General features: G+C 35.1%; 1 protein-coding gene and 1 long non-coding RNA gene across 3 annotated transcripts in view; one reads left to right on the forward strand and one right to left on the reverse strand.

The window, feature by feature from the left end:
• The window catches only part of LOC112522112, a 2,815-nt gene extending 1,536 nt beyond the window's left edge, over positions 1 to 1,279 (reverse strand). For both annotated transcript variants that reach the window (XR_003070125.1, XR_003070124.1), the window contains exon 1: positions 1,117 to 1,279. This is a non-coding gene — a long non-coding RNA (uncharacterized LOC112522112). The remainder of the gene's footprint in view (positions 1 to 1,116) is intronic.
• A 597-nt stretch (positions 1,280 to 1,876) lies between these two features.
• LOC112522144 (phytochrome-interacting ankyrin-repeat protein 2-like) lies at positions 1,877 to 6,159 on the forward strand. Its single transcript, XM_025131220.1, has 3 exons — positions 1,877 to 2,565; positions 5,510 to 5,681; positions 5,772 to 6,159. The coding sequence occupies exons 1-3, from the start codon at positions 2,416 to 2,418 to the stop codon at positions 5,987 to 5,989; spliced, it is 540 nt and encodes a 179-aa protein (XP_024986988.1). The 5' UTR covers positions 1,877 to 2,415; the 3' UTR covers positions 5,990 to 6,159.
• Positions 6,160 to 9,803: the final 3,644 nt, after the last annotated feature.

A 9,803-nucleotide genomic window follows, 5' to 3' on the forward strand; every position in this document is an offset into this window, starting at 1 on the left:
TATAGCATTCATAAGAATTATACAATAGGTTAAACATTTGAGCAATTTTGTTGAAACACCATTCTGGAATATCTAATATTGCACACACGTTGGGAGACARAATTTTGCCATTTCGCGAATTCGAACCATRAACTGCAGACATTTTGATACTTTTTTCCTATATTACCATCTCAAGATCCACACCGCTATGATATGTTTGTTACTAATGTTTGTATGCTTCATACTTTCCTATGTCCCACCTTTCACTATTTCCATGTATGTGTAATAAGAAATCGTTGTTTCAACAACCTTATTTTTTTGAACTTGGTTTATGTACTTGCTTATATTTTAGTAGGCAACCTATTAGTTTCATAGGGTCTAAAAAATATAATTTTTGGCTCAGGGTCCTGACTTGGTTATACATCAAACAAAAGAGTGTCTCGATGAAATGGGAGAATGGTGTCAAGATCATCATGCAGCAAGTGGTAAGTGGTCTTTAGCTCATCCAATATGGGGTTTAATGATAAATTTTCAAGATTTTGTGTCATATTGTTGAAATCAAGGGATTTGGGTTTTTGGTGATTTGGGRTTTTTGTTGGATTTACAAAAAGGGTTCTAGAGCAGGAAAACAGAAGGTTGAATACAACCCAAAGGTATGTTGTTTTGTGTTCTAAACTSTTTATCAAAAAGCATATTCAATCAAAGACATTAGATGATACTCTAATTATTGAGTTCTCAGTTCTACAATATAAGCTTATTCTGATTTCCAAACACCCAAAAGAACAAATGTAGTAATTAACAAGAACATTGATAGAACRACARCACTGATTTTGCTTCTRGGAAGATGGTAAGTTTTTCTTTATAATCCTAAAACCCAGATTAATATATGTGTGTGTATATATAGAGGATCAAAGAGATTCAAATAACATTCAAGAAGAAAAGCAAACCACATTCAAAATCRCATTCAYGGGTCCTTTTATGTTCAAATTACAACATAGAGATGTAAAAGAGGATTCTAAATAGGCTTGGCTTCATCGATCGTTAAACCAGAAAGAAGAAAGAGAGTTAAAATCCCATTATCAGAAGTGGTTGCAGAAATCAAAATAGAAATAGAGCATACCAAAAAGAAGAGCATACCTCCAAATTCTAGGGTTTTGAAGAACTTGTGAAATTAAATCAACAGGGAGGAGGGAGCTATATGTATTGATACATGAAATCGATTYTYTGATCGAGGTGATACATCCATACCACCATTGTTATGTCAAACCAGGTCWGTGAAGAAGAAAGGACTCTGCTTTCTAACCCAAAATGTTGCTGGTCGCAGGATACATAAGAAGAAGAAGAAAGGTTTTGGTCTTGGTGTTCACAGAGGGAGGAAACACAAGATGAAGAAACCGTAAGAAGAAACCGGCCCAAAATGGGTAATTTTTGGGTGTCTGGAAACCATTTGCATAAACAACTTVTACATTATGCATAATAATTTGTAATTAAGAGTTTTTTGAATTTCATGCATAAAATGGTTGTAATATATGCTTTAAGAGTTGTAATTAAGATAATGACCTAAATGCTTATATATGTAGTATAGATATAGATGGATGTTATTCTACACCATTTGTCATTCCTACATCCTATACAACTCTCATCTCAACCATTCAATTTTTAATCAATTAATTGTTTCCTAATATAAAGTATTAATCATAATTAATAAACTCTATTCATATTTCATAAATATTCAAATCATAATAAATAAACTCCAATCATTTCTATAAATATCTCAATTAATTGGGTTGCAAAGGTTGTACAAATGCACAAGGTTGTAAAAGAAATACACCATATATATATATATATATATATATATGTCGCCGCACGGGCACATCTTCTCTGCAAAATCATCAGTCTCTTCAAAATCTAGGGTTTGTTTTCATCTTTGATTCCATCGAAACCTTTTGAATCCGACCACATACGTAATTCATCCATGAGACCACCAAATACACCCAACATAGTGCTGTGTTTCTTTTGATTTCCATCTTGTCTAGGGTTTGTGTTCGCTCTACATATACTGCTTTCGTATCATCATCAATCAGGTTTTTTGGGGGATTTGTTAGTTATGTTTAATATCTCTTTCCTTCGATCGTCTTCATCGCTTTCATTGCTAGTGATTAAGCTTGGAAATCTCCGTGTGTTTGGCCCTGGATTGAATCCTTTTTCTCCATACAATATGGCTAATCACTTCTCTCGCTAATTTTCTTTTTCCATTGAATTGTTTGCTCCAAATTATGTAAAAAAAGACTATCATCTGCGATGTGTGTGTCTGTTCAGTTTCAAGACACTGTTAGGGTTTCCGTCTGTTTAAGAAGCAACCGTTTTTAGTTTATTTGGCTGCAAAGGGTTGTTGAATTTCGAGGTGTATTCAAAAGACAATTAAGAGAAGGAAGGATGACCCAAGATTACGTCGTGCGTTCGAATAGTAATAGTAGGCGCTTGAGGCGTTCCGACAGCTTGCGCTCCAACAGCTCCGGGGATGACAGGGACGATAGAGGATGGACTAATCTTCACGTTGGCGCTCGAAAAGGAGATCTTAAGGAGGTGAATATGCTTATAAATTGTGCAAGGTTTTTTCTTGAATAGTCTTCTTTGTAAAACTATAGTAGGTATATTCAGTTCTTTTAAATTTAATTTCTTTCATTTTGAGATTATAGCCTAATTCTAATTTTATGCGGAATGTTCTATAACGTTTTTATATTTCATTAGAGCCTTAGAGGACCTTTTGTGATGATAAGCTCTGAAGGTCTCCATATTTGCCTGTTCTGGTATTGTCTTTTGGCTTTTAGTGGGAATTTTTCTGGAAGTTTGGCATTAAGTTTATTACTAGCAGTTTCGACAACTCATCTTGTGGGTTCTAATGACGGCAATTTGCTATGCTTGTAGTCTTCATAAAAAAATTATATGATTAGATTGCATAGGATATTATGTTGAGTTAAAGACTTCTATGTGCTTGACTTATTTTGGTTGTTTTTCTATTCTTCTTTAAATGGAAGATCAACTGTGATGTGATGACACCTGACAAGCATTATGACAATAAGTAGTTCTTTGTAAGGGGTGTAAACGAGACTAGCCAACTCTTGAGCTACTCAAGATTAACTTGGTCAACACTCGACTCGAGTAGGATCGACCCTAACTTGAGCTTGACTGTACATGCTAACAAGTCGAGTCGAGCTGCCTGAACTCGACTTGATAAGCTAGTGAGATGCTCAATTTTTTTTATACATATAATTAGTTTTGTTCATTAATCAAAGGTATATTTGGAAATCTAGTTATCTCTTTTGAAACCGGATACTTGTTTTGGGACAAACATAAATAGAAATATAGACGCTTATTTTGGGATATAGGAGTAACATAATGTGTAAAAAAATATTAATAAATTAAATTATTATTTTTAATAGAAAAATGATAACATTAGTTGGCCCATAACAAAAAATAATGTCGTATATAATAAAATGTTAAATGAGATATGATTGGTTTACGATGATTACAAAATTATAAATTAGATTTCTGTTTTATATAAAAGAAATAACAGTTTTTTGGGTCAAAAATACAAAACACTTGCTAATAATAAAAAACTAGAAAATATTCCACATTGGTTAAGGGTGTTTTAGATGTTTACACAAGTTAAATGCCAAAAATGGCCCCTGCCACATCAGCTGGGTAGTGTTTATTTTGCCTCAACAGGGACTAATAAAATTTGAGCCAAAATTCCTTGTCCGATGTCGACTTTGTAATGTTGATTGTGACTCAAAGTGAGACTATAAAGGAGGTTGGAAGGCTCACCATAAATAAATAAGCCAATGGGTCTTGCTCAAGGGTGCAATATGGCTCATTAGGCCAAAATAATTCAATTAAAAATTAGGATGATCTAAACCCCCAAAGGGGCAAGGTTTGGAAACAAAGAAATGTGACCCGATCAACATCCTCAGTAATATAAGCCTTTGGTAAACATTCGAGCTTGATTTGAGTTCGGGTTTAGAAAATTGCTATCGAGTTCGAGTTGAGTTTGGAGTTTAACTACTCACGAGTTTTCTACTCGAATTCGAGTTGACTAAACCAACAGTCCAATATTCGAGCTCGACTCGCATCATTAACACCCTTATCCACCACTGTGGAGCTTCCAACACTATGCTCGTTGCCGCTATATGCCTACAAGTCACCATGTGATCAGGTGGACATAAATATTGAAATTGGATTTTCTTATTGACAACTTGTACACTGGACGCTGCTTCAAAACCCACGTAATGAGGCAAATCCCTTAGAATTCAGAACATGAATGTTTTCTAATTTATTTCTATCAAAGATAAACTCTTTTGGTATATCTTTCCCTTCCAAATCATTTTTCACAACTCCCTGTGTCAATCTTGAGTTCTTGACCACTTCTGCCACTCCTAAGGACATTGTAGTTCAAGTCCGCTTGTCCAGCTGATGCAGTGAAGTTTCATGTTGCACATCACCAAACAATCTCAAGCATTTGGCTTTTCTTGAACTCATGCCACTATATAACCTTCTGTATATGTTTATAATTCCCTTAATGTTTTCAGTCCTACTGCATTTGTTACTTGTGATCTCTGGAGATCTCCCACTAAATCTTTAATAGAGACTTTTATAGGAATCTTTCAAAAAAGTATTTGGTAAGGAATTTGTGCAAGTGTGGAATGAAATGAAGAACATTAAAGGGACTATAGTGAAAAGAAGGGCTAGTGTAAGTGGAAGTGTTTGGAGGGAAGTTAGAAGATAGTCATTGTTTTGGAAGTAGTAAAAACTTAAAAAGTACATAATAGTGTAGTTATTTAACAAGTTGTGTGTGTTAGTTACTTGTATTTTGACATTTTACATTTTACAAGCAATTTTTATAATAAGTTGTGTGTTTTCTCTGCTGTTTTAACTCCCTGAAATCAACATTTTGTTTGCATAACATTTTCCCATAAATCATAACAAGTTACTGCAGTGCTACAGTTCTTACATCTCAAATTTCAGTGGAAAATTTTAATCCAATAGGAGTCCTATTTCATCCTCCCACATACTATCTCTTATCTTCACATTATCTCTTAATATTTTTGTAATGTAATGCTGCTCAGTATTACATTGTGTTGTGGATATACTCACCATGTGTTCCCCCTCTCTATCAATATACTAAAGTTGTATTTTGCATAATACACAAACGAGCATATGAGCAGACACGTGAGAAAACAATAGAACAGTTGAAATTGGGAATATATACTTTCTTGCTAATTTGGCACCTACTCTTTGCTGTCTTCCATCTACAATTAGTTGGAGATGAAAGGGGGGTTGATGGTTACAAATAATCAATTGAGAACATTCTAGTTGATTGTTTTACTGGAGCTCTTTCTCTATTATCTAATTCTGCCATATCTTTACATAGCGGGATGTTTACCCAAAAAACCAAAATATAGCCTAGAAATCCACGTGTTGATTGGTGTCTGGAGGTAATAATCTGAAGATTTTGATTTTTCTGTGGCAGGTGAAAAGGCTTCTCGATGAAGGAATGGATGCAAATGTGGCTGCACTGGGTCCCAAATCTCATGGGCTCACCCCTCTCCATCTTGCTGCCAAGGGTGGTCACATAAAAGTTATGGATGAACTGCTTGAGCGTGGTGCTAATATTGATGCTCGAACCAAGGGTGCCTGTGGCTGTAAGTATATTATGATATGTGATCCCCCTGTTTTCCACACAGCGTCAATGCCCGTTTTCTTAAACCATTTTACTTTTATCTTGAATGCAGGGACTCCACTCCACACTGCTGCAAAAGAGAGAAACAGGAGAGCAATCAGATTTCTAGTCGAAAATGGAGCATTCTTGCCGGATAACATAGAGGATACGCGGTTTAATCCACCAGTTCATTACTGTCCTGGTCTTGAATGGGCATACGAAGAGATGAAGCGTGTTCAACACGAGAGTGGCTCATCATCTGGAGAAGGTTCCTACAGTTCTGAGAACTAAAGACCATTTCGACTTTATCAAGTTCGTGTTTCTCCATGGTATGAAATTCGGTCTCTTTTTGATTTTAGGATTTGTGATATTGTTGTATTCTGTTTCTGGGTCTTTGTCTGGATAAGAATGTGAATTCCAATCAATAAATCATATGCTATTAATGCTACTGCTTTCTTCAAGTCATTACGTCGTTTTCCATGACCATCTCTTTTGGCTGACGTTGTTGATGTGATTAGCGGGTTTGGGTAAACGGGCCATTAATCTAATGTTGCATTAAACGCCGTCACTTAAGGTTGAACTTCCCTAATTCGATGACGATAATGACCGATGAAGAGGGAAGCCATTATTCAGCAACACCGACATGCAAGTCTTGGATAAGGATCTATAATGCATCAGAATGCCGTTGTGGACAGTCTTTTAAGACTGCGATTTCGCAACAACGGTCGCAAACGGTGACGCTATTAAAAACGAAGATAACTGAAATTTGAAAGCAACGGTTTTGCACTTTTGTGTTCTTAATTTTTAGGAGTTTTAAACAATTTCATGTATTTAATGAGTAATATTTACAATTTCTAAACAATTTGAACGAGTTTTATAAGATTTAAGGTTTTTGTATTTACAGTTGAATAAATAAAGTATTATTTGATTGAAGCGATAATATTCACACATTTATTACATATTTCTTTATTACATTCTTTGATCAAGTGAGATATTAAAGCTCAACAATAGTTTACTATTTATACCTTTTTGTTCTTTCTTTAATATCATTTAATTCTTTTTGTGGTTTATTTTAATATACATAAAAATAAAGATATTTTTATTTGTATGATTAATTTTTTTTTTGCTAAGATAATGTTGGCCAAAATGAGTAAGCTCATGAGTTCGGAAGGTCAGCCAAGAACGTGAGTTAGAGGATTGACCAAAAGGAGCCAACCTCATAAATTGCCATAAAAACATCTCGTATCTCTCTTTAAAGTACCCACCATTCGTTGTAAATATTTCATATCTCCATCAATGTGAGATACACAAACTCAACCACAATTCAAGAAATGAAGAATACTCTCTTCTTAGGTTGTCACCTCATTCTTTGTTGGTTTTATTTTAATATATATAAAGATTTTATGTGAAATAAACAGACGTAACCACATTTCAAGATTTAAGAAATACTCAAATCTCATATTGACAATTGCAAGTGAAAGAGTTGACTCATTTGAGCCAACAACATGACTTGCAACAAAAAATCACCTCCTCTTTTTATATATATATTCCCACTTCATTCCTTCTACTTTCTTTTTGTCAATATATTATCTTCTTACCGATGTAGAAAAAACTAAATAACACTATAATTCAAGACTTTCATAAAACTCAAATTTTATAATGTCACCTCAACTCCGATTATTGTTCTTTTATAATAATAACTATCGTAAAGTAAATCATTGTCTCACTAGCCGACCTGGACTTGAACCAGAGACCTCGCCCGTGAAGTAAATCATCGCATCTACGGTCCAACCAGTATTTGAAAGAAGAACAGTGATATTATTAATAATAACAAAAAACTAACCAACTAGAAGACTCTGGAGAAGAAGCAAGCTTCAACCCTCCCCAAGACAACAGAGCCATCATTGTGGGGAGGGTAAAGAGCATCCAACGCAAAGCGGCCTTTCATTCCCTTGTTTCGTCGTGGCACACCCCTCCCACAAGCACCCCCCGGCTCAGGGGGGACCAGAAAAGGTCTTTCGTTTTCCCACCCCTTCGTCGGCCCTTGCCACGTTCCTTAACAAGCCCTCGAGCCTCCTTTGCGCCGCCTTCCTAATAGAAGCCGCTGGGTTGACCCCGAAGGCCGAATTTTATGGTAGAGAACGCTGTAATAATAATTGGGCCATGAGATTCTTTAAAAAGCTGGTGCTAAGTCCTCGAAATGGGATGATGACGGACATGATTTTTATCCAAACATTAGGTGCAAGAGGTTAAAAAAAGATTGGATGTTTTGTTTGAAACATTCAAAGAAAGATTTGATACGGTTGACTTTATTTCAGCATCTCAAGAAGCATGTAATCAAGAAGATTTTATATTATGTGATGGAGCCTCGAGGTAATGACTTCTTTGGGGAATTTCTACATGTAGAAGAAAGTAACTCGGTTGCGATTGGAACCGAGTTAAAGAGGTACCTGAATGAGCCGAAAATTTCATATAGTACCGCGTTTAACACACTTAAATGGTGGAAACAAAATGCTATTCGGTTCACAATTGTATCTCGGATGGCCAACGGTAAATTATTATGTCTATTATATTTTACGGTATTATCGTTTATGTTTTACAATATTATTGTTAATGAACTTTGTATTTTTTTTTTCTTGTTTTATATATAGAGATTGAAGAGGCGGTAAACGAACATAATAGAAAAGGAAAAGGGAAAAAGAATACCAAAATTTAAGTACAGATTGTTGAACTTTTGCGATTGGTTTTGATTGTTTCTTTACCCACTTTCAATTTTCGGTCCTAAGTGGTCCTAGTCCCGAATTTCCCGAACCGAAACCGCAACCAAGCTAGTAACGAATTTGTACATATGATTCGGTTTTCGGTCCTCGTTTTCAGTCCAATTAATTTTCGGTATCGACCGGTTCCTTCCTGGTTTGATACAGGTCTGTATCGATCTCATCCCTAGTTTCTATTCAACTTGATTAATCCTAATTAAGTTTGTTAAATCACATTAAAAAAAGCATGATTATACGATAACATAGTATATACACATGCGAACTATATTCTATTCCAATTTCAACCAAAACCCATATATTCACATGTGAATTATACTTTATAGTAGACAAATTTCTTTTAAGAAATTCATCAAACATGTAGTAGACGTATTTTAAAATTGTTGACATCAAGAACAAATTTAAGCATTTCTATGATGTTGACATCAAGCACAAATTTAACTAGACCATGAACAATACAAAGGTTTTGGTAACGATATAGAGGCAGCTAAAATTTTACCTGAAATCTCTTATGGTTTCAGAGGTAGGCTCTGAATGACATCCGGCTGACATAAACAAACAGGGCCTTACAAGCTTACCATCGGCTACAATTCGTGATTTCATTCATGTTTTTATCCGCTTTCGCTCTCTTAATCTCGTATTTGTATTTTTTATTGGTATCCAACACTCTGGTGCTTCATTCGTTGCCGATCCCATCGGCTAAATCGTTACCGAACATGGATAAAAGTCTAGTATTTGGGAAAATTCAACTTGGTTATTCTTGAAAGTGGGAAACGAAAGACACAATACAATGTAAAAAAGTGTTTATACACAATGTAATTCTTAGGACAAATGAAAATTTGACGTTGGGATTTCCAGTCGAAAAATCAACTGTTGAGGTCGACGGTTGATCCGACACACACAATTTAATAAACAACGCACAATTTTGTTCATGTGATGCGAAGTTGAACCGGAAAATGACCAACTAATGCATCATTCAAGAAGAGTTGTCGCTCGGATTTTTTTTATTTTTGACAACTCCCAATTGACCAAGTTGATTCAACAAAATGCTACAAACCATTAAAGGGCTGTTTGGCGGTTGCTGAATGATTTAGTATAAAATAATTAAGTGATCAGAATGACTAAGAGGTTCTCATGATATAGTACAAAATAAAATGTAATTGCATGGTAATTGTTTACGATGAAATTAGGGTGCTGAATGGTTAAGGGAGACATATGATACAAAATCATTCAGAAGGTTTTAGAACCATTAATAAGGCAAACACTATAAGATAGCGTTTGGTATATCGATCAAGGTTTTAAATAACGTAAGGTGTACCGTGGCGGCAAGA

Source organism: Cynara cardunculus, assembly GCF_001531365.2.
Source record: "Cynara cardunculus var. scolymus isolate 2C chromosome LG 11, CcrdV1, whole genome shotgun sequence".
NCBI classification, from domain to species: Eukaryota; Viridiplantae; Streptophyta; class Magnoliopsida; order Asterales; family Asteraceae; genus Cynara; species Cynara cardunculus.

Excerpts from the sequence above, each read along its gene's own strand:
- LOC112522144 (XM_025131220.1), top strand. The coding sequence starts at position 2,416 with ATGACCCAAGATTACGTCGTGCGTTCGAATAGTAATAGTAGGCGCTTG. Across the intron at positions 2,566-5,509 it reads GAAAAGGAGATCTTAAGGAG|GTGAAAAGGCTTCTCGATGA; the intron begins GTGAATATGCTT and ends TTTCTGTGGCAG. Across the intron at positions 5,682-5,771 it reads AACCAAGGGTGCCTGTGGCT|GGACTCCACTCCACACTGCT; the intron begins GTAAGTATATTA and ends TCTTGAATGCAG.